This window comes from Electrophorus electricus, chromosome 10 (genome assembly GCF_041902795.1).
Source record: "Electrophorus electricus isolate QZ-2024a chromosome 10, ASM4190279v1, whole genome shotgun sequence".
NCBI classification, from domain to species: Eukaryota; Metazoa; Chordata; class Actinopteri; order Gymnotiformes; family Gymnotidae; genus Electrophorus; species Electrophorus electricus.
This window is the reverse complement of record NC_137506.1, coordinates 20401612-20429158: the sequence shown is the minus strand read 5'-3', so window position 1 is coordinate 20429158 and position 27547 is coordinate 20401612. Positions and strand designations below refer to the sequence as shown.

Below are 27547 nucleotides of genomic sequence, written 5' to 3'. Positions count from 1 at the left end.
CGACCTCATAACGTCATTCGTGATAGGCCACAACGACCAAAGCAGGCGTCGGAAGCTTTGCTCAAAAATCCTCCAACTTCGTTCAAAATGCATTTGCTTTTAGGGGCAAACAAGTAGAAAAGTCAGTTTTTAAGTGATTGTAAGATTTTTGATCGCTATCAGGTTTGTCAAGGGTACCCGAACTAGTTAGCTAACTAGATGCTTTGTGTTTCTCGAAAGGAATACAAACTTCATAGCCACAGGCAGCGAAGACGCTCGGGTGTTGCGGTTCAAGACGATTCAGTGCGCTGGATCAGTGAGAGAAGAAATATGATTCTGAGTTGAAAAGGTAAGCTACGGTCCTCTTTTTTAGCGAACTTTTATTTGCAGCTTATTTAGCTAGGTTAGCTCATTCTTTTCTCGTTTCTTGAACCGTGCAGTCTCGACCCAAGCAAAATACATCAGCTTTTTGTTTCACGATGCTCCTTTTTTGTATAGCTCGGGTTTCGTGATTGGGTTTAGTCATTTGCTGCTGGATCTTGTTCATCGTTAGCACGGTCTCCTCAGCTCCATGTGCCGTTCAGCGTGCGAGCTGCAAGAATGTGCAGATTGTCAGGCATGCAGCGCTGACATATCGCTTCAGAAAGACCGTGCCCGTGCAAACAAAGCAATCCTGGGTGCACAATTCCCATGAGATTCGGCACGCTATGTCTGTGCTAATCCTCTAACTGCAAAAACGGGAAGTATGTCGTCGTTATACATTGCGGCGATGTCGCCCCCCCCCTCCCCCCTTTATAATTACGAGTTGCGGACTCTACGATTTTGACAGAAGTGTCCCGATAGCCTGCCGAAGGCATTGCGCCGTGGATTAAACCGTGCATCCTGTTTGCACTCGCAATCAAGCAAGCAGATAACCAGTCATTGTGTGCAGATGCTTTGACCTGTTGTTTTATGGCAGTGGCTCGTACCCTCGTTTATCGTCCACTTTTCCGTGTACAATATTTTGAATGCAGTGAAAAGCACTGGCACCGCTCACCCTAGATTTCGGATGGGAACAGATTTCCTTTTGGTTTTGCTTTGTATGTCAATACACGGATGGATGGTCCGCGCGAACTTAAGAAGATCCTGCCATGTAATGATCTTATTAACAATGCCATGCGACTAATAGTGAACAAAGTTGCCATTATTATAATTTATTTTAAGCGTATGACGCTTTATCGCGGAATACAAAGTAATCTCAATACTGTCCCGTGTAGAGGGCATATGAGTAAAAAAAAAAACAACAGAGACTGGCAAAAATATGGCACGTCATGAGAGAGAGCCAAGTGCTTGTAATTCTGGCTGATGGCGCTAACCTTTACACTAATGCCTTGCATTGGAGGACTGTGAACCGACCCCCCACGCACCACACTATTTCTTTGGTTGGCCCAGTGTCCTCTTTGTGCCTGCCTCCGTCTGTCTTGTGATGTATTCTTTAGGCTGCCTCATCCCACATACATGCTGGTTTTGAAAATGGGAGTGACCTTGAGGGAAGCACCCCCACACAGTGTTAATGTCACACAGGCTGCACTGGGCTTTTTGGTCTCAGAATGAATATCCTCTGTAGATAAGGAGTCTTGAAGGAGTGTTTTGCTGATAAACTCACCGTTCAGTTACAGTTTCACAGGCTACTTAATTTTGCTACTTCTTATTTAGCATTCTACCTCAGGTGTTAAGAAGCTCCCCTTAATGTCTCGGTAGACTTTAGAGGATGAGAGCCATGTAACTTCCAGTTTAGCTGGTGAGGTGTTGTATTTATAACCCATGAATTAGCTTCTATTTATCTACTTCCTTCTTGGAAGGTACCTTTTTCTTTCTTTGGTGGTGGTTAGTGATTTAAAAGGTCAGTGTGACCAGTATGTGAACAGTGCATGCTTGTATTCAAGAATCAGTAGCTAAACTTCTGTTCTTTTTCTTCAGACAACAAAAAATATTTATTAACAGAAAGCTTATTGGTTAAAAAAAAAAAAAAAAAAAGCAAAAGGAGAGGTTCTTTTGTTAGATGTTAAATTTGCCTGAGCATTTACACATGCCTACTGATACTCAAAATCCAACTGGCAGTGCATTTTAATACAGGAGACAAAAGTCCTCTAAACTGTGTCTTGCTCTGCTTCCCACCAGCGTTCCCTCCCACTTGCATGACTTTGTTTAGACTCAGCTCAGGCATGAGCACAACGGAGTGGTAGTCAGCATGCAGACCCACTCCTTGTGTCTCGCATATGTCTGAGACACATGCGTGGTTGGTGGGGGGGGGGGGGGTTTGTCTGAAATTCCTTTGAATTCTGAGCAGATGGACTTATTTGGAAATCCATTTGAAGATCATGCATGTGATAAGCTTGGAGCATTTATCTGTTTTGCATCAGATAGAGAGAGAGCTTTTGCTGTAGTTCAACCACAGACTGATTGAGACTCATAATCAGAAAACTTCCTGTAGTTTGTGCATCATAAGACCTCAAGTTTGATTTATGTCTTAGTTAACTGTACAAACAGAATATCATGACAGAATGAATGTCACTTGTTGGCAATAATTAATATATTTAGCAGATTCTCAAAGTTTTTTGCCAATTTAGGGTATTGTTATATGTTGCATCTATTTCACTGTTTAGCCTAGTCATTTATTCATTCTTTGCTCACCTTACTGTTCATGGTTTTTATTTGTTTGTTTTTTGCATGGGCTCATGGTGCTATTCCACCCACCCTTTTGACCTCTTGGCTTCAGTAGTGCCAACACCCCACCGAAGCCCATGCCAGCTGCCATTCATTAGTATTTGTGTCTGAAAGTGTTGACTTTGCTGCAAATTGTACTTTCGCCTCTGGGAAATGTATGGCTGTTGTCTGCTAGTTAGTGTTTGGTGAAGAAACATGCAAACCTATGGACACTGCAGTCTCCCTGCTGAAAAAAGAAATATTAACACCAGCAACAATAGATTGAATTAGGCAGGTCATATTATATGATATGGTGCCATATTATCATATTGGTTAATATTCAATAGTAGAAAGTTAAGGTGACTGAACTAGAAATATTATTTTGAAGACCTTTTGTGAGCATCATCAGTTTGAACAGATGAGTGACAAAATGCTTGCAGGATTGTAATTTTACTACCATTAGAAAGTCCAGATGCCACGATTTACAACTACAATAAATTTAATGTCCTGAATGACAAAACCAGAAAACTGTAGATGAAAATACAGACACTGCAGGGCTTAATTGTTTCCACTAGCTCTTGGTGTAATGCTGTGGAGCAGCCTGATTGTGCACTCATGTCATTTGTCAGAGGCCGAGGCATCAGTGTCTGAGCCTGAGGGTAGTGGAACTCTCTGTTTTCACCTCTGCGCTGGGACTGGGTGTGGGTGCAGAACTGGATGTGGGGTCTCCAGGCTAGGGAATGTGGTGCAGCGCGCTCCTCAGCAGCCCCTTATCTGCCTGGCGAGCTGAGCACTTATGCTGACGGTGGCCTGATATGGGGCCAACTGTTTGGGTGCGTGCCTCGACGCTTACATACTCGCTCCCGGGGATTTGGCTGAGGCCTCTGGCACGTGTTGTCACGGCAGTGGCACAGTGAAACGCACTGCCACAGTGGAGGTTGCAAGAAGAGTATAAGAGAACCTCCTTCAGTTCAACCAGTCCCTCTTCACACAAACCCATCTACTGTGGCATACAGATTTATGTGCGAGCTTAAATCGAGTGCGAGTGGTAAATCTCCTCCCTGTGTCCTTAGTGGCTTGAAAAACGCTCAGTTTTGGTGACTTTGGCACTCTGAGATGCTGGTTTCTATTACTTCATTAGTCAAGCATATTGTAGGCTAATCAAAGTTGTGTAAAGTTAAGTTTTCCAATCCCAGGTGCATACACAACTCATCTGGTTCAATGGGGTTTCTATATGAATACGAAGCTTATGTTTCACTTTGAGTAGTCTCTGGCTCACATTTAAATGATTAATTGATGAATGCAAGTCATTATTGCTCCTTGTTCTGATGTGTTAAAGAACCACAATGCTGTGAGTACAAAATGGGTACAAATTCTTAAGGAATATATGAAAGTAAAAAGAATATGTTCACTACTTTTTAATTTCATGCCTTACTAAAATCGCTGTTTCCAAATATTTGTAATATGAGCCATGTCTGTCTTGAGATGTTCTACTGGGGTGTGAGTGACAACCTGCTTTTATTGACATAATTCATGCAGAATTAAAAAAAAAAAAAAAGATATAAACAGTGGTAATTGCAATTAGTTCTAAAAATAAAAAAACTTGTATGCTGATGTTAAAGCCTGCTGTTATTTAAAACCCATTCTGGATAAACCTAAAATACCTTAAGAAATCCCACCAGTATAGTGACTGCACTGCCATTTTTTTCTGTGTTCAAAAAGGCTATTTATCAGGGTTTTGGAGGGTTTAAATGAATGCACTGTTGGACTGTGTTTAAGGCCATGATGAGCTACAAAGTAAGTTTTTCTGTGCAACAACTGTAATCAAGGTTGGAGTGTGAGCAATTATAAATGAGAGGGAAACAATTTTAATAAGGTTTGAGTGTAAAGTCCTTTAAAATATCAAAATGGCAGATTTGACTGTCCCTAAGTGAATTCACAAGTCATTGCTTGAAGTGTTTGTATCCATATGTTCACTTCGTTATGGTCAGGAGATGCTGTGTACCCTGTTACTCACATTTTCAGTCAACGATGAGTCTGAGTCCTTGTATATGCAGCGTGTAGATAAGGACCCTTTTGCATGTTTTGAATCCATGATATAAGTCAGCATGGTGTGATTTTAAGCCAAGTCATTTATGTAAATTGGGCATGTCAGTGTATTACTCTGGTATCGCTAATGTATGCATCACACAGAAATAATAAGGATTTGGGGTATGCTTATGCTTTATTGAGAAGATCTTTCAGTGATTGAAACTGACTTCATTCTTCTTTGTTGCTTAGCCATTTTCAAGCATTTGAAATATTCAAGTACAAAGCAAGGTGCGGATGCATGTGGTTGGGGGGGGGGGGGCCAAACGTGTGGTTACACCCAGACCAGGCTCAGACCTTCAGTTGTGGCCTGGCACTGTCTACTTCTATTAGTCACCCGTTATCCAGCCTCAGCAGCCCACTATCACTGCACCCACTCGCCCTTCTGCCCAAAGCTGGTTACAATAGCTGCATTCACTGCAGAGGTTTGTTCACTTTTAACAATAAGTCATAACTGACCCTTTCATCTCTGCACCCCTGCATGCACATGCCGTTTTGTTGAGGTATACAGGCCTTGGTGTGTGTGAGGAGAGTAGATATGATTTAGTGTGGGGGATTGGGTCTGAGCAGTGACTGAGCACTGGGGAAAAGCTTTTGAGGGGTTGTGCGATTGAGCAGATCTGTCACAGCACCCATACACACCCACCCACGCACTCGGATACACATGAGAAGGAGGAACTTTACATGAATACCAGCCTGAACTAAAACAGAGCTTCCTGAACATCAGTGCCTCACTATAGTTCCACTAAAGATTGTGTGTGTGTTGTGTGACATTTCATGCCACCTGAAACATAAGACATACCTTTGTGTGTGAAACGGACAAAACAGGATAAATAAAGGTTAAATAAAAATGAGGTATGCAAGTTGTAGAATTGTAATTATAAATCTAGGAGTAACAAATGCACGTCATAAGTGATGAAGGATTTAATGTGCATGTAGTACTAAATCAGAATGCTTTGGAAATTTACTGCTTACAATACGTACGTTAGCCTTCACCATTGTCCTTGACCTAGTTCTGATTGTGGCTGTTGAGGTTAGCAAAATGCCGGCAGAACCAAATGTTAGAACAAGTGACTTTCATTCCCAGAAGAATGAGTTGAATTGTCTCTGAATTATCATTGCAGTTATGAGATCACTTTAGTGGTCAATACTGGATTTCTGAAATTCATCCTTATTCTTTGGTGTTTCGTAATGCAAGCTTCTGTTGGCCTGTCCCTCTCTTTGTTACTGTTGACCAGTTAATTGAGCGCTGGATGGTGACATTGAACCTCATGTCATTCATGGACCCTTTTAGCTGTATTTTCTAAAGTGTGAACTTGGATAGCTAAGTGTACTATTTGCATTAATTACTATTCGCATGATGGAGAAATAAACATTTACACCCACGTAAGTAAAAGCATTTTGGCAAACAGCCACTGCATTTGCCTTGATCATCTGACGTAACACATTTTGTTAATACCTTCTCAACAAAGTTTCCTTTCATAAATTACACTCACTAAATTTTTCCAGTTTCTAACGGTTTAATTCACTATGCCATCTTATCCACTGCTAGACAAACCACTCAGCACTGGTTAAAACTACGGGTTATTGAATTAAATATAGGGCTATATGGAAAGTATTAGGCTATATAAGCTACAGGCTTGTCACTATGTGGAAGCCAATCTTTAAAGCTCACCTTTTTAGTCCTTTTAAACTACATTTTAGAACAAGTCGGTTTTAATAGCCAAGTTTGTGCCACAGCTGTGCCAGTCTGGGAATACAGAGGCCCACATATGGATTCTGAAGCATGTGAGGCCTGCCAGTGGGAGGAACCAGGCTGTACTCTCCTCTGTGGGAACTCACCACTGGATTTAAGCCCAGACATGGAGCTGACCTGTGAACTACAGAAAGCACTGTGGCTGGATGCGCTAGGGGCAATTTGATTGAGTGTGGTTTCACTTAACGCTGTGTGATGTAACCTTGGAAAAGACCAGCTGTTCCTGTTTCAGGGACGCAGATAGACAAATCACCACAGTAGGAAGATGTTGGTCTTTGCTGAGCTCTTCAGGAACCTGATCAAAGGTCTATCAGTGATGACTAAACCTATTGCGCCAAACATTCAGCCTCAAGAACCACTTACGCACTTAGGATATCAAAACAGAAAATGAGGATTAGTACGGAAATGTTCATTGGCTGACGGGACAGTCATTCAGTTCATTTAATGGAAAGATTTCAAGGTTGTATTAAATCGATATACAAGTCCTTTATGAAAAAAAACAAGTTGCTGTTTTTTTTTGTTTGTTTGTTTGTTTTTTTGTTGTTGTTTTTGGTCTTCATGCATTCAGAGAGCAAATTGATTTTATATATTGTGATGTCATTGAATCTCTTGCATACTGGGATGATGCAATGGACAAAACCCCACCTTCGTATTGATGACATAATAACACATTTTCACTGAATACCAGTTGGTCAATTAGTTATTGATTACTAGTAATTAAATTAGGTCCCATTAATTGAGACTCATCTCGACCAGTTCCACTGATACCAGACTGAAGTAGTTACTCAGTAATGCAAGTGAGCGCACCACCTTTTACCTTACCTTATCTTATTGAACCAGTCAAAACCGTGATTAATTTAAAACAGTAGCTTGCTGCTCTCCCTCTCTCTTGCCAAAGGCATGGCAGTTTGGGCCTTGGTTTCCAGAGTGAGTTCCACTCAGGCAGAGGTCGGCAGAGTGGGCAGAGTGGGCAGCTGAGGAAGGGAGAGCCTCGCTGGGCCGTAAAGATGACGGGACAAGGGCCGCCGCACGGGTGGAAGTGAAGAAGTGACAAGCAAGAGGGAGGAAGAAGATGGGAGCCAGCGCCTCTAGTTACCCCCACTCATGCTCCCCACGCTTTGGTGGAAATGCACAGACACAGCAAACCTTCATTGGTGAGTACTTGAATGATGCAGCTGGTATTCCTGCTAACACAATGTACAAATTCCATTTTTATCCATTGGAGATGCCGCTTGTGAGCAGCGTCAGACTATAATGGTAGTAAATTGCATATTTCTCCACACTATTTAAAGACAGTGTCTCTAAACAGGGTACACTGTCACAGACTCTCCCTTGCTGATCAAATAAGGGAGTCATGTGATGAGTGAATAAACAGTCAAAATCTACAAGAAGAAGATTTGGTTCAGGGGCTGGCCAGTGGAGTTCAGAAAGCAGGAATGCGCCAGCTAGAGCTAAGGGGTCTGCTAACACTGAATTTCTTTACATTCTCTAGTTTCCTTCTGCTTATGGACAGGCTATGCATATTGTTATTGTGAAATGTAATATTATCATGCAAAAATGTTGTGCAACCTTAAGATAATGATGAACTGTCACATTTCAGAAAGTGGCATAAAGTCAAATTCACATCACTGTTAATTATGCCATATGGTTTTGGAGTATGTGTTCAATTTCCAAGATTTCAGCATTTCCATAAATCATGTATGCACATGTGCCACTGAGTGCATGTGTACTTTCTTAATTAAGCAAGTTTGCGCACTAATATTGATATTGATCCACCTGTTCCTTAAAGAGTAGATCTACAAATATTCTTTATAGTAGCATTAGTGCCCTCCACAAAATTCAAACCTTCTTACCTATGGGTTGTCCTCAAATGGAACATCCAAATCAAGGCATCTGACTGCAGAACTTTGAAGCACTCAGATGATTAACCCTGGCCTGTGACATTTGCTGGCACTTCTGTAATGATTTTTAATTCCCCACAGTGGAAAACGCAGTTCAATTACCAGTGAAATGAGGCTTGCAGACTGTGATTAACAGAGTGTCACTGGAACCATTAGGAGAAGGAGTTGGCTAATGTAATGCTGAAGCCTGCAGGAGCTGCCTGCTTTTTTTGGAAGCACCTCGTTATCAGGTCAGCTCAGTCCAGGAGAATGTACTCCTGCAGACTCAATGGCTAGAGATGTTTGAAAGGACTTGTAGCTGAGATTCTGAGTTTCGAAGCAAAATTCTTAGAAACTCGTGCAGAAGATTAAAAAAAAAAAAAAGCTAACTTGCAGGTTTCTTGCTGAAGCTGGTGTTGTCCTTCCTGTCTCTCTGTCAGGCACGTCACTGTACTCCCAACAGGGCTACGCCTGGGAGCCCAAGCTGCACAGCCTGGAGCGGCCGCCTGACCGCAAGAAGAGGACCTCAGGCCTGGCCACACTCAAGAGGCGGCTCATCCGCCGCCGCCGGGCAGGCCGCTCGGCCGACCACGCACGCCACATGCGCGAGCTGCTCTCGGGCTGGGACGTGCGCGATGCCAATGCCCTCGTGGAGGAGTATGAGGGCACGGCTGCCCTCAAAGAGCTGAGCCTGGCGGCTGGCCTGGCCCGGCCCGAGGCGGCGACACTGCGTGCCGACATGGCCGCCCTGTTCCAGCACAAGCACTGCACCGACGTGGACCTGGTCTTCCACGGTGCCTGCTTCGCCGCTCACAGGGCCGTTCTGGCTGCACGCTGCCCCTTCTTTAAGAACCTACTGTCGTCCTCGGCGGGCACAGCGCCAGGCTACGGCGGGGCGGAGGTGCTGCTCGATGTGGGCACAGCGGGTATGGACGTGGCGCTGTTCTCTGCCCTGCTGCACTTCCTGTACACGGGTGAGCTGGGTGGTGGGAGGGGCGTGGGTGATGGCGAACCAGAAACACGCCTAAGGAACATGGACATCCTTCGGCAGCTGAGTGAGGAGTTCGGCACGCCCAATCCCCTGGAGGATGACATGAGGGCACTATTCAACTACATGTGCTACTATGACTCCGTCCTCAGCTTCCGATCTGAGCCCGAGATGGCGGAAGCTTATGATGGGGTGGGGCTTATCAGCGGAGGGGGTGTGGCAGGGGGCACCATGGTGAACAGTAGCGCTGCCTGCTCGCCGTGTGCTGAGGAGGACCTGAGGGCCCACAAGGCTGTTCTTTCGGCACGCTCGCCATTCTTCCGGAACCTTCTCCAGCGGCGTATCCGGACTGGGGAGGAGATGACTGAGCGGGCGCTTCAAACACCCACGCGCATTGTGCTGGACGAATCCATCATCCCACGCAAGTACGCACGCGTCATCCTGCACTGCATGTACACAGACGCCGTGGACCTGGCCCTGGTGCTGCACAGCAGCGCCTCCGCAGGCAGCCTGAGTGAAGCGCAGGGCCTGACAGCAGCCAGTAACACTGCCAAGCCCACCGTGTCTATGCGCACCGAAGAAGCCATGGAGCTGTATCACATCGCCCTCTTCCTGGAGTTCAGTATGTTGGCTCAAGGTAAAGTTGCTCCTCCATATTCATACACATGCATGCATGCATGCATACATGCATACACACCCAATTATGCCATAAAGGAAAGCCTCACTAAAATTGTGTCAGCACATAAATGACACTGATCATACAGCAAGATTTATTTTTCCATTTGAAAATTATAACTCCTTCAGGCTGTATAGCCAGGGAGCTTAGGGAGGTTTAGGTCCTGCTTTTGAATAGTTTTATCCAAAGGGGTAGGCAATGAGGACTGAAGTTTGAGCAGCAGAAATCGAAGCAAAACTCAGTGTTTCCTAAAGAAGAGTTAAGAACTCTATTCGAAAAGAGCTTGGTTCCACTGGGCCATTACGAGACTGCATGTTCTGTGGCTCGATGCAGGGAATAGTTTTTGCAGACTGACATGAGATAATGAGGATTTGAAAGCCTGCGCTTGGAGCCGTGTTGGGGCTTGAAGTGGGGGAAAAGCTCCTTTTACGCCTCTAACATTTACATATTTCCTTCTTTGTTTTGATGTGACTTTTTGTACACATTCAAATGTTCTGTTTATTGGACAGTATTTTTCACACTTTTCCATAGCTAAAGGTATTCTCATCATCTCTGCCTTTCTTTCCACTGCTCAATAATTTCCCTCTTCTAGTTTCTGTTGGCTTGCTGTTTCCTCAAGCTTGACCTGTACAGGTCCAGGAGCGTTAGAAACCCTCATTTTCTCTAATTCTGGTTTACCTTTGTCTCCCTTTCAGTGTGTAAGCCTTTTTTATAGAGAACGAGAGAAGATGGAGTTGTTTCATTGATGAGGCATAGGGAGTTTGTGCCATTGTTGATCCCATTTTATCACTTGTGAGCCTTTGGAGTGTTTGGTAGGCCTTTGTCTGTAAATATGCCACAGACCTACATTCTCCCTCCTGTTTTTGGCCAGCCACCGAAACTAAACATATTCTCACTAACTGTGTTTATATTTTGCAGTTTTAATCTTGTATTATTAAAATGGACATTTCTTGGATGTTTTCCAGCTTTAGCAGTTTGGCAGAGAAAAGGGTAAATTTACTAAACTTGCTAAAAGTAAGAGATCAGCTGCCATCAGTGCTGATTTGAAAGGGTCCATCCCTGGCCAGGAGAGTTGTTGGGCTGGACTTCAGGATGGACTACTGCATGGCCATTCTGATTTCAAATGAGAGACAGAACATTTCAATATTGTACCCATTCAACCCAATCCATTACATATTACATTACAATTAGGAATATTGCTAAAGCATTAACTTGGATTTTTTTTTTTAATTCTTTACTTGAGAGACAAGAAACAAATGCAAAAACACAAAAGAAAAACCTTGCTTTTTGTAGCTCTCATAAACCAGAACAGTGCAACACTGTGTATATATATATATATATGCATTTTCTATGTTTGTTTTATACATTTTACAGTATATGTTTGTAGTCTGTCATGACGCACATCAGATTTGTTTTTTTTTTCTATGTAGTATGAACACGCGGATCCAAGTCTTTTTCTGCCAATTATGTACGTCCTGGATTGGATACATGTTTCATCTGTGGCCATGTGACTGCAAGTGCACCTGTCAGATGTATATATTTCAATCCATGTTCTGCTGTGTTTTTGGCTTTAAAACATACTGCACTGTGGTTCCAGCATCGCTTCCTCCCTTGCACCCACACATCTTCATGAACATATCTGCCAGCAGTACCTGCTAATACTAGCATAACAAAACATGTATGTCTCCCCCCCCCCCCCCCCTTTAATATCGCACCCTAACTCCAAACATCCTCTGCAGCAAATGTTTTTCTCAATTACCGGTTTTACCACCGCTTCATTTACTTTGCTCTCTTTTGAGGGGCTGCCCCATCAACACTGCAGTTTTTGCATAAAACTAATCAATACAGTCCACTGTCAATTAATTGCTTAAATAACGAAGGGATGTGAGATGCTTAGGGTTTTGGAAATGGTATTTGACGAACAGCGTAGGAATAAACTAGTTAATATGTCTGTATTGAAGTGTGTGCGGTATATTTGTAGCTGCAGAACTGTCGTTGTCTGGGACAAATTTCCTTACAGAGACAATAAAGTTATCCAAGTTCCTTAAAGAGACAAAGTTATGTTGCTGTTCATGCACGCAACATTGTTTTTGTAAATAAATGCATGCGAGTGAAAGCAGAATTGTTTTCCTTAGCCAGATAGCTTGCTTAATATAACCAAAGATTTTCCGTCACTATGGGTACTATCGTGGGTAGTTTTTTATACCGGGCTACATAAGCTTGGTTTACACATCGTAAACTGCTGTCAGAAAAGGGATTTTAGAGATCATCAAAGTCTTTTTTAACTCTAAAATTAGTTATAGATTTACTGAAGCAGAAATATTTAGTCTTTCTAGCTGCATTGCAGTTGTGAACTGATGTTAAAGAAAAAAATGCACTTTACGTTTGAAGATACTTTTATTACTTAAAATACTAAGCTACATCCATGCCTGTTATACAGTAGTTAAATCATGGTGGTTTTTGTTTTTTCTGCCACATGTCTCCCCTTCCTCTCCTCATGATCTGGAAGCATTTCCAAACAGCACCAATGGAGATGAATGGAGGATGCTAACATTTCCTTCAGATGTTTCCTTCAACAGGGCCATAAAAACACACTTGAGTGTATCCTGTGAGGAAGAGAACAACATCCTTGGGTAACAGCCATGCTTGACGATTGCATGTGAAACAACATTTCTTGAAGATATTTAGCTCTTGACAGCACTGAGTTATTAATATATGCTCTGAATAAATGTAGGGAATATTGTCTTGGTTATCTTATGTTCTATCCTTGAAAGATTGCTTCCATTTGATTGGCATAAGTCAAATTTTGATTATTTGAAGCTGAAAGGATGCGCCCGGAGTTATGCCTGCATCTTTCTTTACCTCCCCTCGTTGCACCCTTGTGAACTTTGATCTAGAAGATGATGAGAGGAAATGAGGTTTCGGCACACAGGCAGGGGTTTTCCCAGGCGTCTGTGGTTTGGTTTTTATTTTATTGCCGATGGACAAACGCCTGTCCAGCAGGTTGAATAAAAACCCAAGACCCAATTATCACCTGCTGTCGTGCCATTATAGCAGCTTTTTGGCTTAATGAAAAGCCGCTCGTCAGTGTCTATTCTCACGTCAGTTTGTGCAAAGGAAAAACGATCCAACTGTTTGTGGTTTCCAAGAGCGACTTCATGTAACAGAAGCAAAATCCGTTCAGACTTCCTCCACTGCATGTGCCATGCCCTGTGAGCTTGTGGCACACAGAGCATGGTTTCACCACTGCACAATATCCATGGTGTATATGATTCATTGAAGTGTTGTGATGATTCAGACAGGATTTCTGCATGCACCCTTATCCAGCACTGTTCCTCATGTCAGAGCTGCACCACATCCTGTACTTGAGTTGGCACTCAGTCATTGCCTACCAGTGCAGCCTGATGTGACTGAGTTGTTGGAGGTATTAATCTCTCAGATGCCACCCCATCACTCCTCTCCCTGGTGCAAAGGTCTTTCGAATTGTTTGTTTCCCAGTTCTTTCAGTGCATTTGTTTTCTGAGTCTTTTTCAGTTGCATCAAATCTGTTTTATTACAGACTAAAATAATATACTTGGGGAGTGAGTCAAAAGGTAGCTAGAGGAAAACCGATCAGTTAAAGGAATTATGTATTGATCTTGTTTTGTCTTTAAATTACATGTAAGTATTTTTTTTCATTAGATTATAAGAAGGTTTCCACATCTTAAATCACTACAAAACCTCCAGACTAATATAAAAAGTGTTCACTGACTGGTTACGCAATGCACCAGGTTGCACCTGGTTTGACTTTCATTTAAATATTTCAGTGACATTTTGTCTTCCGGTGTCCATTGTGTAGCAGCACATGAGTCAGTGAATTTTCAAATTTCTGTTAGATAGCAGAGGCTTTGGGGCTTCAGTGTCTGTTTCTCTTATGGAAGCCACACTTTCACTTGCTTAGCTGAGAGGACCAAAACTGACAAATCAACTGTCAGATCTGCAAAGGGATTTGAAAGTGACAGTTGCTTGGCTCTCTTTTTTCAGTATCTGTCAACGGTTGATGTGCGTGTGTGTGTGCGTGCGTGCGTGCGTGTGCGTGCGTGCGTGTGTGCGTGCGTGCGCGTGTGCGTGCGTGTGTGCGTGCGTGTGCTGGTTAAGTCAAGGACCAAGGGAATAATGATTAAATATTTAGATATTTAATTGGGGAAAAAATGATTCGGTTCATCTATTCAATAATGCATATTTGCTTTTATCAGAATATGTTGCAAAAGGGAATATATGTACAGGGAGGTTATGTGAAGGAGGGAGGGATGGAGGGAGAGCAGCAGAAGGCGTCCACTTCCCCATTGCCTGTTTAGTCGCCATAAAGCCAAGCCTTAATTTACCTTTCTCAACCTGAATGGCCTCCTGAGGACACTAAAGCCTTCCTCTACACTAAGGACTGCGCGTGAGCAGAAAAGCCTCTGCCTAAGCAGGAACTAACAATAAGTCTTCACGTGTGTCATGTTTGTTCATTTGCCAAAATGCTGTGCATGAAAGGTCATTTTTGTGGTATATTTTGGGGCTTAAGATTGAGTTGAAATGTACCACATGTTTGGTTATTCAGAAATGCGTTGTGCTTTAAGCACCATGGACTGTATGTCTGGTTCCAGATCATCCACGTCTAAATCATGTCCTCTGTATTTTTTTTGATGCTGTTTCACTTTGCTCGGGAATTGCAGAAGTGGGGTTTTTCAGTAGAAACCTCTGCTATTAAAAGTGGAATCAGAGAAGAGGCGTGATGAGCTATGAGAGGGCTGCGGTGAAGCTGAAAATCCCCTGAAGGGGGCGATACTGCCATGCTCTCATTCCCGCCCCAAATCCTGTTTCCAGCTGGGACCAGGAAGCTGACATATTAAAAGCACAGCTTTACTCCTGCCGGCTGATGCCCCACTAATCCCCCCACATCACTTTTATAATACCAGAAAACTTCCTCTTTGTGCTTCTGTGCATTAAGCAAGACTTGCACAGAGGGAGGGAGAGAGATGGAGCGAAGAAGGAAAGGGGGCAGACAGAAATGGCTCTTGTGTCCCTGCAGCTGCTTTATTGCTTTATAATTTTTCTACACCATCTGATGGCTTATGTAGTTTCACATACTCCAGTATCTCTAGTTGAAGCTCAAATATTAGTATTCACCCAGCAGTGTACTCTTCTCGCTGCCCCAGTATTTACTCTACGTGGAGAACGGGGCCCTGGAATGGGGAGGCAGTGCACTGAGACGTACAGCCTGGATGGTGTGGAGATGAAGCAGGACATGTTACTGTGGTATGTGCAACCTGGGCAGTGGGGTCAGAAGACTAGGTGGTGGGGCTTAGTGGAGTGCTCTGCCAGTGCACAGGATGGGCCCTCAAGTCCGTGGTACGTTTCTGCATGTTTGTGTGTGGTTTGGTGCAGGTGTGATGTCGAGAGCAGGGGACTGAGCTTCCGCCTTTGAAAAAAGCCCTTGAAAAAAGACCTAGATTCCGCTGGGGTTGGCGCTGGCCACGTTCGGCGTCTACGGCCTCCCTGAGGGATTTGGCTGGTGTTCAGTTGTAGGCGTGCACTGCTGAGTGTCTGCAGCAGAGCAGAGCAGGGCAGAGTTTTTCCCTTCTGCCCTGCACAGTTCATGTATGCAGGAGGCAAACCTCAGAACACTGCAAACAGGGGAAATACAGCCTTTTAAGAAGGAGAAAACCACTGCAGACACAGAGTATAGACAGTACTTTCCACAGCTGCTGACATCAGTGCTTTTTTTGGACTCAAATTCCTTCGTACTCTCTCTGTTTGTAACTTGCTCTCTCTCTAGGCTGTGAAGACATAATTGTGGACAGCATCTCTCTGGAGTCCCTGGTCTCAATTCTGAAGTGGAGCTCCCAGCCATATGGCTCGAAGTGGGTCCACAGGCAGGCCATGCACTTCCTGTGTGAGGAGTTCAGCCAGGTCATGACCTCCGAAGTGCTCTATGAGCTGACCAAGGATCAGCTTGTCACCACCATCCAGTCAGATTACCTACAGGTGTGGTTGCTTACACGCTGATCAAAGTAAACGTTCTCCCATTAATAACATCCCTGTGGGCACATTGTACTTGCCTGCTTTAGTCACGCTCTTATTAGCTATTCATGGCATCTGTTGTCTTTTTATCTGTCTTCTGTGTAGCTGAATTTACTAGGGCTAGTCGTTCTGCTCATGTTTAACAGACTGACCTGATGATTCACTCTCCACTGCTTTAGTAATTAATCAGAGTTGTACGTGGAGGAGCTATGTGATTACTTCACCTGTGAGCCTATACCAAATATTGTTGCACATTAAACTGGACCTAAGGAGTCATGAGCACAGGCGTGTGTACGCGAGCTTGCGCACACGTGTGCACGCACACACACCCACACCAGTAAAAGGAGTTTAGGTACACACTTTTTAAAATTTTTTTTTTTGGTCACATGGCCACTCAAATTAGTTAAAGCAGGAAAGGAGACAGGTTCTCCAAGCAGACAGACAAAGCCTTCCTGCTGACCCATCTTCCTCGCCCGTCTTTGTACATGATTGATATTACTGTGCTCTGTCTCACTGTCTCCCCGCCTCACCACAGCCTCTCTTTCACAGGCCAGCGAACAGGACATCCTGAAGTATGTGATAAAGTGGGGTGAGCACCAGCTCATTAGGAGGATGGCTGACCGAGGTGAGATTGCTGTTCCCAGCCATCCCCCCCCCCCCGCCAACTTCTTTGCATATTTCTCCCTCAGATAAAAGCCCTCGTAGACTCTGTAAAACAGCCCCAATCACAGAGATGTACCCCATTACAATGGAGTTAAGATGCAGATAGTTCACATTAAAGCTCAACATGCATATAATGCACATACTGCATGACTACAGCATTGAAATACATTGCAGAACATTTATATTGGGGTAATTCATTGTTTGCCCACGTTTTCTGTGTGTGTGTGGGGGGGGCAGAGCCCAACCTGCTGAGTGGCACAGCTCACAGTGTGAATAAACGTGGGGTGAAGAGGAGAGATCTGGATGTGGAGGAGCTGAAGGAGATTCTGTCTCCTGTGTTGCTTTATGTCCGTATGGAGCACATACTTCCAGCTAGCAGTGACGTCCTGACTGACGCAGTGAGTGTGCGCATGTGTACGTGTGGGTTTGCATATATGGTGAATTTGGATGTCATTTGCTACAAGATCTTACTGACAAGGCTCATCACAGTTCTGGTACCAAACATGTCCCTAAATTACCTTAATAATTTCATACACACTCTCTCTCTCACTGGCTCTCACTCACACACTCACACTCACACACACAGCCAGTCAGTGATGGCTGAATGAGGGTGTGTTTTTTCCTGAGTGAGGTCATGTTTGCCACGTTGACTGAGATATCCGTGTCTGCCTCAGATGAAGCGTGGTCTGATCAGCACTCCTCCGTCCGACATGCTGCCCACGGCAGAGGGTGGCAAGGCCAACGCCTGGCTAAGGCAGAAGAACACGGGCATCTATGTGCGCCCACGCCTTTTCTCGCCCTACGTGGAGGAGGCAAAGGTAGGGCTTTTGGCTACCTAATAACTGGTTAGTAAACCTATTATCTGCCTAACAAGTGTTTCAAATGAAAGCACTGCACAGGAGTTTGTGAGTATGATCTGTACAAAGTGTAAGTGTGTGTGTATGTGTGTGTGTATGTGTGTGTGTATGTGTATGTGTGTGTGTATGTGTGTGTATGTGTGTGTGTGTGTGTGTGTGTGTGTGTGTGTGTGTGTGTGTGTAGTCGGTCCTGGAGGAGATGATGGTGGAACAGACTGATCTGGTGCGGCTGAGAATGGTGCGCATGTCGAACGTGCCTGACACCCTGTACATGGTCAATAATGCGGTCCCCCAGTGCTGCCATGTCATAAATCATCAGCAAATCACAAGCAGCCAGGCCACTGCCCCCTCTGTCGTGGCCAATGAGATACCAGGTGAGAGTCAGACCCAGGTCATTACCCGAGCATTTGATTTGGACAGTGCTTTGTCCTCGGAATGTTTGCCATAGTAGTTTATGGGATTGAACTCAGGATCTGATGATTTGTCAGGTGTAGAGATGAGGGACACTATAGACCTGAGAGCTATAGAGTCATGTAGCCGATGAGTGAGGGCCACAGAATGATGTGAAAAGAGTGTGTGTGTTTTAAAACCTCCATGTGAAAATTATGAACATCCTATCCTTGACTGTAGGGGAGGATATTTTTAAGAGCCAATTTCTTGTCCTCCTACTGTGCATGTGCGTGCATGTGTGTACCAGTGCCACGGCTGGCGGTGGTGAGAGAGATGATGGCCCGACTGCAGGAGTTGAGGCACACTGAGCAGGTGCAGAGGGCATACGCCCTGAACTGCGGCGAGGGAGCCACGGTCAGCTACGTGCTACAGCTGCGTGTGCTACGAGAATTCGGCCTGCCCGACGGTGCTGCAGAGCTACTGCAGGTCAGAGCACCAGAGCACTGACGTATGACAACACTACCACACATGATTAACCTAGTCCTTCTGTTGACAGCTAAGAATCGAACGTGAATAAAACCACCTATAATCTATACAGCTTTTGACATATGATACAAAAGATCAACAATGTTCGACTCTGTACATAACTTGACCTTTCCTTACACTGTCCGTCCCGACAGAACCCACACAAGTTCTTCCCGGAGGAGCGGTTCGGGGATGAGAGTCCCCTCCTCAGTCTGAGAACGGCTGGCCGCTGCCGAGTGAACAGCTCCCCTGCTATGGACAGCATGTTCACAGAGATGGAGACCCTTGGAGCGTTTAACCCCCCTCTCCCCCCACCGCCTCCCCCATACCACCCCCCTGGCCAGGCCCAGGTCAGGGTTGGCTGGAGGCCAAGGGTGCCCATGCCGCCCCCCTCCCGCTCCTTCTCTTACCCCTGTAACCACACACTGCTCCGGCCGGGGGCTTCTTCCGGGCCCCGACCCAGCCAGGCCCAGGACTATGGCTCCACGCAGGGCCTGGGCCAAGCCCTGCCACCAGAGTCATGTGGGGTGAGTGTCACGTAGACCAGCATGCATCTCCAGCAGGGTCGCTTTGTTTAGGATTTGCCAATTTCTTGCTTTTTCAGACTGACAGGATTTTAACCAATCACGACTGAATTATTGAATTGTATAATGAATAATATAAATTGTGTAATAAAAAATCCCATATGATGCATATATACAAACTTTGTATATATAAAATATATATGCAAAAACTTTGCATATAACTGCAAAATATGCTTTAGGTGATTTATAAAGCAATTTCTCATTCATGTTTGGAATCAGACAAATTGCAGTGCTTTTCCTGTACTTTCGCATTTTATTTATCAAATGCATTTAAATGTGTGAAATTCATTACTAATGACTAAGAAATTAAAATGACAATTTTGATTTAGATAAGATAAGGTTATTTTTAAATTTAAAAAAAATATTAAAAGGAGATCAAATTAAACTACTTCTGAATGTTTTTCCCCAGAAAACGAATGGGCGGGCAAACGAGCTTTGATTGAAATTTGTCTGCTCCTGAAGTTGCATGGAGGTACACAATTTATATGTGGAAGTCATGATCGTACATAATTAGGTGTGTCTTTTCAGAGTTTGGAGCCATTGATGAGTGATTATATGCCGGACATCGCCCTCGGGGTGTCTGCCATGACCCTGTCAGAGCACAGCGAGGCTCAGGAACTCCCTCTTCATCCTCGTCCTCTTCCCTGCATGGCTTCCTCGGTCCCCCACTACCCGACTGGGCCTTGCCCCAGCGGGAGACGCTCCCTCGCTCACCTGCCCTGTAAGAGACACGCTCCCAAACCAGAACCTCAGTGTGAGTATCCAGACCTTTATGACTTTTCCAGTCATCCCGACACACCTGCAGCTAGCCATCCTCCGCAGGGCCCCTACACAGGCCCAGACTTGTATAACCACCGCAGAGGTACGTTCAACAGCTTGCCCATCTCATGTCTCCATGACACTCCCCTGTCGGGACACTCCCAGGACAGGCTGGGGCAGCTGGCTGACTCCTTTCACTTGGACGTTTTGGGTCAAAGGCTGGACATGGCCCAGACGTCTTCCGGAGGACCATCAGTAGGGGGTGCTCTTGTGCCCGTTGGACGCTTATTAACGGACTCAGACCTGACAGGTCGTCTTGTGCCTTCAAGGGGAGGTGCTGACCCATATGAGGACTACAGCCCTCCCTCAGACGGGACTGGAGGCATGAGGGATCCCTCTGGTGGACTTGGGAACCACAGAAATAGTAGTGAAGAAACGGAGGCAAGCCGAGATCATAGATCACCCAACAAGCCAGAGTACCAGTATAAGAAATCTGCACTTTAAATGAGCAAATGAAAAAGGGAATTACAACAAGGTCCAAGGTCATTATGCAGGTTGCCAAATCTCCCTTCAGTGATGACTGATTATGGACACTGTATATGAGAGTGCCCAAAATGGGCTTCATCCTTTGAGAACGTTGTGAATTTTCAGCATGAGCTAGTTAAGGATTAATTTTATTTTATTTTTTTTATCCTTCACCATTAAATATTATCATCAAATCAGATCTTAGATTAACATATACAGTCAATGTCATCTTTGATATATGTATTGTCATTTATCTGATATATATATATAAAAAAAAAAAAACTAAAAAAAATAAATAAAAAAAAACTATAGCAATTAGAACAGCCCAGTAAAGAACTTACTATTGCTGCAGTCAGTACATCAGAAATGTATCAATTCTGTTTTGCTTGCTGTGGGTCATTTCTCATAGCAGATTGGTTAAATAATATACCACGTAGTTTGGACAGATAGTTAAATGGCAGTTATTCATTTCGGAGCTTTTTGGTCCTGGTCCTTTTCATTGTAAAATAAAGTAGCTTCAGACAGCTTGCATAAAGATTATCTTCAAAAACCATACTGATTGCAGCTTGTGTGATTGTTCAACTCTAAACCCCTACAAAAGATCCTTAACTACGAGATGTTGAAAATTTAGTAGGATTTTACATGGAGAAATATTCCTCCGATGGTCTTGATCATATTGTGAGTGCTGGGAAGTGTTCTATGTACGATTTTTTTTTTTTTTAGTAATCATTTCTCCTGAGCTTCCCATAGAAATTGCATGTGTGGATGGTAATGATATGCCTGCTGTTTAACAGTACTTAGTGGGGATCTGAAGGTTGCAACATGTGAACTTCTCACTTTGAATGATATGAGGAATAACCCAGTGTACAAGGAACTGATGTATTTTTAGTTTCTGTTTTAACATGTCATTTTTAGGTCTCATAGTATCTACAATCGGTCAGGACTGTTCAATATTTACATTAGCACCAGCCTTGAGAATAATTACTCCTGGTACTGTAGAGACCATGCTGAACATGCTTGAATTCACCACCACCTGACAGCCAGTGGCCTTAGCTCTGGGGTTGAACTCAGAAACCATGGACTGATTGCAAGCCATTACTCATTTTCCACTGACTTAATGATAGTTTTGGGGGGGGGGTTTTGTTTTGTTTTGTTTTTTGTTTTTAAAGTCCACCGTAATTTAACTCCTAGTTAGCAGTGTAGATTTGTAGTGTAGAAGACACAGACTAAACATTGCAGTGAGCCTGAGTTGCTACTTTGTTCAGATTTCAGTCTTTACAGTGCCACCTAGTGTAGTAAGTGTACAACTCATCTGTTTTTTAATTTCCCCCATCCTCCAACTGATGGCTAGAAACAAGGGTCTTCTTACAAGGACATCATCTTTTTAGGTCACTTGAAATCCAAATGGGGGTGGGGGGGAGTTTCTCCTCTTCAACTTTTACCAGCATTGTAATTAAAGTGAAACTTGTATGTTTTTCATTAGACTGCATGTTGATTACTGATGTTTGCAATATGGAAGTAGAGGAATAGGTATGTGTTTTTGATGCTCAACATGAGATTTGTGGTGAAGTGTGACACTCAAATTTAAAAGTATACATGGCATAGCATGTTATTGCTTTAGACAGATGACTTCAACAGCATTTGGCTGTGTAACTAATCACTGAATGCTAGCTTGAGTGAATCAGTGCAAGTGGGTTTCAATATGCTGTGTATTTGAAAATGCCAGTACTTAATTGGAAAAGTCATTACTAGCCTTTATCTATTTGTACTGCAGAAAAGCCCTTTAAGCAGGCAAACGCTGCTCATCAATGACTTACTCCAGTAGCACAAGAGCACGGGTGAATATACATGAGCAACCAGTAAAAAGCACTCGTCTCCACTTGATAATACATTGAACGTTTAAAAACTCCTGAGATCTGAGGGCTTCAGGGATTATTCTTGCATCCATTCAAAAGGTCTGTGCCTTACCTGGCAGAGGCTACATATTTCCTAAACTGATTTTAGCCTATGCAAGCCTTCTTAGGAGCCTGTGTCCATCTGTCAGTTGCAAAACTGTCTGCATTGCCTCATAGATGCGGGGTGTTATACATGTGGTTTGATACGGTTGTTTTAGTATGTGGACTGTACTTGTACTTTAATATATTATTGCATTTCTTGTAATGAACTGAATTTTTCACTGGTTCTATTTTTCTACTGTTACCTCAGAGAGGGTAAATAACAGTGACCAACCATGCAGCTAGAGAGCAATTTCAAAATAAACCGCTTCAGTAGTACCACTTTCAGTTGGTTTTCCTAAAGCTAAAGCCTTACTTACACATTGTCTGATTTATGCAAAAAAACAAACAAAAACAAACAAACAAAGCAAAGTTTCATAGCCTGAATTTAATCAGTGCATTTGGGCAAAACATGTCAGTTGCTAAGTCATTTCAAACACACTCTCCCCATTAAAAATATGTAGAACCTTCAACACCTTAAAACTCTAGCCAGCTAAAGAGCATCCGTGCAGCCTCACGCCCATCTCCTGTAGGACATCCACTACAATCAGCTCAGCATGTGCCTCTAGTAAGGGGAGAGGCATGCAGTCACAAACAAGCAGCTTATTAAATGCAAAGGAACAATTTGGACTCTGACAAAGGCCTCTTCTGGAGCAGCAGTCACTGAAAAGGTGCTTTTACCCCCCCCCCCCTTCATTCAAATGAGTGGTTACTAGAATGCTTCAGAAAAGAGAAATTGTAGCTCCTCCACAACTGAAATGAGAGTAACATGATCCATACTGACTTAACTGCAGTAGTACTGCCCAGGGCTAGACCGTCTCTTTTTACGAGACTGAAGCTCTTCAAAAAAGGTGCAGATGGCCTCAGCAGTCACCACCTGCAGTCACATTGAAGAACCGGTTATTTTAAGTCATTATGTTAACACACCAGCATTTCAGTCAGGGGCCAAAAAATAATAATAAAAATTTGCAAATTCTCTCCAGATAAAGTACATCCTCGACATCATGATGGAATTATTCAAATCAAACATTTAAAATCTGAAAAGGTCTCGAACTACTTACCTTCTCCTGGTCAGCACACTGCTGAAGAAACTCATGTAGTTCAGCTTTCATGTCATTGAACTCTGAAACCACCAGAACCAGAATGAAACCACCATGCATTTTTGTTCTGAACACATACTAACAAAACCATGGTCCACATAGGAAGATTTTCCAACAAAATTACTATATAATGGCTTGTTTAAACAGATTGAATTAGGTGATCAAAGTAGCAAACTACTTCCTTTAGATCACAATGTTTATGCGCTCTCCTTACGGTAAATAAGCTCCAGCTGCTGGACCCGGTCCAGGGAGCTGAGGCAGGTCAGGAGCAGGTCTTCTCCCAACAGCGCCCGTGTCCTGCCCTTGTTCTCATATGCCAGAACAGTGTCTGTCTCGTCCAGCAGGAACTGAACACCTGCCTCTACATACACTCTCTGAATAAGACGTTTCAGATCAAAAAGTGGAAGGATATGGCAAAATCATGATTTTATTATAGATTCAAATTAGAAACAGAATACTTTTCTTAAACTTAGCTTCCAACTCATTTAATAAGACTTAATTTTGATGTCAACAAGCCACAATTTCCTAGCAATCTAAAGGGACAGTGATACTCTTATATTGAAAGTGTCTTAAATGGATTTCTGCATTAACTTTAAATGGGTACAACAACCTACCTTGCAGCGTGTGCAATTGCAAAGCTCACTGCGCCAAGAGTAGGGCCAAAACACTGCACCCACCCCGGCTCTCACCGAGCCTTTGTCCTTAAGCTCCTGTAGTTTACAAGGTGCAATATCAAACTGGCACGTAGCAGGGTGCCTCTCCATCTCTTCATGTGTCCTCTTATGACTTTCAGCTTTAATTCCATTAGTAATAAGCTGCTAAAGCAAGAATACATTTTAATGTTTAGATCCCAAGTTCAATGCTAGGGGGAGGTTTCAACTCCCATGTCACATGTATGCCAAGCCTTTATTTGTACAGTAATTTCTGTATTAGAAATAACTTTAGTTTACACATTTTGCACCCTCTGCTGGCAAAAGAAACAACTAGCAGAGAATAGATTTGTAATGTATGGAAATACTCAGGATACTTTCCCCAAGATAAGTTTGATTGTTGAAGAAAGCTTCATAATACTTTTACTTGTTCAACTGCCTCTACACAATGCCACAAAACCGTAAGCAGTGGCAGAGTGTGCAGCGATGCCACAGCTCTATTGTCTTACACTTTCTCTATACACTGGTCGATTTCTCACCCTTGCTTCCTTTTGAAAGCCTTGGCTTGTGGAGGCCTCGTCTAGCACCGTCCTGCATGGATGCAGTGTTGCTTTCTTCCCTTCACCCTTCACCACATTCATATCCTCATCCTCTTTACAATGGCTCATGTGGCTTACAGGAGGAACTATAAAAAACACTCATTAGTGAAGTCTCCAAAAAAAAAAAAAAAAAAAAACCCCACACACCTCTGATTCTACACGTGCACAAATGTATGCGAGAACGCATTTTACCCACATGCAAAGTAAGAGGCATAAGTCCAGAGGAACGGAGCTCTGTTCATACAGCTCTCACACACCATTTCTAGTAACTCCTCTGACTCCATTACTGCACAGCCTAGGTGCTGAGAGAGAGACTCAAATATGACACGTACACTGAAAGAATAAATTGCACTGCACACACCATTAACATAACAAAAAGAAATCATATTGATTGTACAACTGCCTACCTTTGTGTGATACCAGTCTTCGCACACAACACACTGAATCATTTCTTCACCAACCTTCCACCGCAAGTACAGAGAGAAAACATTTGGAGACCAGAAACAATAACAGATAAGTTAACAATGGACCACCTTCACACATTAAAGATTTTAAAAATAGCAATGGGCTATTCAGAAGTTCACCAAGCACTGAACTGTGACTGCTCTAGAACGGTCATGCTCCATACCTGATCATCATCATCAGGGTAAGGTCTGTCACAGGAGCAGTAGCGACCAAAGAAATTGTGATTATAAAGGTTCTTGATGTTCTGAATATCTTTTTCCTATGAATATTCAATAAGACACAGACACAACAAATGAGCCAATTATAATAATGCCATTATGTGTAAGATTTAAGTTCTATAGAGCACTTTTACAACTAAAGTGCATACTTTTCATAGGCAAAAAGATCAACATTGTACATACCGAAACACCCTACATTTGTAAAATATTCATATAAATAGCTTTATTTCTATCATAATTCACCACTCCAAACATTACTTATGTGTAAATTAGAATGTAATGGTGTGGGAGAAAAAAAATGCATTCATTCATTTCTGGAAGCCTAATTAACATTAGACTGACATTAGACAGATGTATTTTTCTGTAGAGACTGAAATGGCCACAATAAACGTACAGGATTCAATTTGCATTTAAATGAGCCAAATGTCCTGTTCCCACAATCACAGCGAAAGTTCCTGCAAAGGAGAGGAAAAAAAGATGGAAAAATTGGCCTAATTGTCAAAGCAACAAATTATCTAAAGAAAACTTTAATTTTATTAGCAAATAGCAGCTTTAGGTCAACACACGGGTAATATCACAGCCCTACAAAGAGAGGTCTTGGTTGTGCTTTAGTCTACTACCAGTCTATACCTTTTAGTGTACAGTTCAAAGACATCATGTCCATCATGACAGTTGTTAGCACAGGCGAGGCAGACTCCAGCTGGCGCCATTCTTTCAGTTGTACAAGTATTACAAGCAAAAACAGCCTGTCTTTTAACATATCCCTGCAATACAAAACAAACACAACTGATACATGCACTGACTAACACTGAATCCACAATCTTAAGGACAAAAATTTCAGTACCTTCATAGTTACTATTGTTCTACAGAGTCCCTGAGAGGCCACTGAAGAAATATTTTATTTTGTGGGCATGATGTGCCATTGTAGGTCAACATGTACCAAGGTCAAAACTATAATTTAAATGTTTAGAATAGTTTACTTGAAATATTTTCAAATGCTGATTTCAATTTTGGATATAGCATATTCTTTGAATCTATGGTTAGGGTTCCAACAATTACAATTACTTGTTTGGCGAACATGACCAAAACCTGTTTGGTGAGTGTTAAAATTATGCATTGGCCTACTGGTTAGAGGAAAATATAAGCAAGTCTCTAACACTTCCGAAATAGTACTGCATCTGGGATTATATTTCACATATAATAATACTGTAACGCTACACTTTAATGTCTAATTGTGCATTTATCCTGGTTTCTCACTTGATGCTTAGCAAATAAGAAAAATATAAGCAATAGTCAAGTGCATCCTCCAAATGCATTTCAGCTATTTTGTGATTAAGTGAATCAAAACGACTGCACAATGATTCACTCGAAACCTCGTAATAAAAAGGTGCGCCAATCGAGTTCGTTTCATGATCTCTATTGAGTATCTCGTGACCACGCTAAACTAACTCGTATGGACAAATTACTACATCGTGCTCACAAAATAAAAAACAGATTTCTTCCGTGGTGTGTCGTCAGAAACTGCCACTAGAGAAACATTACTGCGGTTATTCAGACGTTTCGCGCTCACCTGCGGATATGAGCAGTTATCGGGGTCGCTTCCAGCTAACACTGCAATAGCCTCACGAATTTCATCTTCCTCCTGTTTCTCCACCAAGGACACGGTATCTTCCTTTCCTTCATTAACAGCCATCCCTTTGAGCAGCCCACAAAAGTTAAACCACTCGTGAGCACTGAAAAATAATGTATGTAAACGTATCAACACAACAATATTACCACGTTGCTTGATAACAGCAAGACAGTAGCACACAACAGGGCTATAAACAAATCGAAACATGTGATTTCCGGTTTGTATCGCGACAGACTTTTGGCGGGAAATAAATTACTGAACGATATAGGTCTATCGTTTTTTTTGTTTGGTTGGTTTTTTTTGTTAACCTTTTCTATATGTCACGGAATAATAAAATAACTCTCATCAGGGTCGATAATAAAACATAATGCAGTATATTTCTAAACATAGTACAGTAGTGAGTTAAACCTGTAGAATTAATTAAATACAAAAGAATGCTGAATCCCACAGATATGTTTCTGGAAATAAAATTATTCTTTTTTTTTTTT

The 27547-nt window shown here is 42.9% G+C and overlaps 2 protein-coding genes across 5 annotated transcripts; one reads left to right on the top strand and one right to left on the bottom strand.

The window, feature by feature from the left end:
• LOC113578405 (BTB/POZ domain-containing protein 7-like) lies at window positions 1-22676 on the top strand. Of its 3 annotated transcripts, XM_035533011.2 has the most exons (12): window positions 1-121; window positions 220-328; window positions 7407-7662; window positions 8829-10013; window positions 15856-16064; window positions 16650-16725; window positions 17001-17161; window positions 17438-17581; window positions 17805-17994; window positions 18318-18496; window positions 18691-19062; window positions 19648-22676. In XM_035533011.2, exons 3-12 carry the CDS (start codon window positions 7581-7583, stop codon window positions 20380-20382), a joined length of 3333 nt encoding a protein of 1110 aa, XP_035388904.1. In that variant the 5' UTR covers window positions 1-121; window positions 220-328; window positions 7407-7580; the 3' UTR covers window positions 20383-22676. The 3 variants fall into 3 exon arrangements, with proteins under 3 accessions (XP_035388904.1, XP_035388903.1, XP_081578243.1); XM_035533010.2 differs by having other exon boundaries at window positions 34-328; XM_081722117.1 differs by lacking the exons at window positions 18318-18496; window positions 18691-19062; window positions 19648-22676 and having other exon boundaries at window positions 34-328; window positions 17438-17608; window positions 17805-17937.
• Window positions 22677-22766: 90 nt separating this feature from the next.
• Window positions 22767-27270, bottom strand: LOC113578401 (putative E3 ubiquitin-protein ligase UBR7). 2 transcript variants are annotated; one of them, XM_027011625.3, is made up of 11 exons: window positions 27000-27270; window positions 26060-26193; window positions 25824-25884; window positions 25375-25470; window positions 25154-25207; window positions 24943-25048; window positions 24687-24832; window positions 24112-24315; window positions 23712-23871; window positions 23459-23520; window positions 22767-23274 (listed from the first exon to the last, which is right to left on the bottom strand). In XM_027011625.3, exons 1-11 carry the CDS (start codon window positions 27264-27266, stop codon window positions 23182-23184), a joined length of 1383 nt encoding a protein of 460 aa, XP_026867426.3. In that variant the 5' UTR covers window positions 27267-27270; the 3' UTR covers window positions 22767-23181. The 2 variants fall into 2 exon arrangements, with proteins under 2 accessions (XP_026867426.3, XP_026867427.3); XM_027011626.3 differs by having other exon boundaries at window positions 24112-24312.
• Between the last annotated feature and the right edge of the window lie 277 nt (window positions 27271-27547).

Coding starts and splice junctions, on each gene's coding strand:
- LOC113578405 (XM_035533011.2), top strand. CDS start 7,581: ATGGGAGCCAGCGCCTCTAGTTACCCCCACTCATGCTCCCCACGCTTT. Junction 17,995..18,317: donor CGTGGCCAATGAGATACCAG/GTGAGAGTCAGA, acceptor TGTGTGTACCAG/TGCCACGGCTGGCGGTGGTG. Junction 18,497..18,690: donor GTGCTGCAGAGCTACTGCAG/GTCAGAGCACCA, acceptor CCGTCCCGACAG/AACCCACACAAGTTCTTCCC.
- LOC113578401 (XM_027011625.3), bottom strand. CDS start 27,266: ATGTTTCGATTTGTTTATAGCCCTGTTGTGTGCTACTGTCTTGCTGTT. Junction 25,208..25,374: donor ACCCTGATGATGATGATCAG/GTATGGAGCATG, acceptor TTGCGGTGGAAG/GTTGGTGAAGAAATGATTCA. Junction 23,275..23,458: donor AGTGTGCTGACCAGGAGAAG/GTAAGTAGTTCG, acceptor ATGTGACTGCAG/GTGGTGACTGCTGAGGCCAT.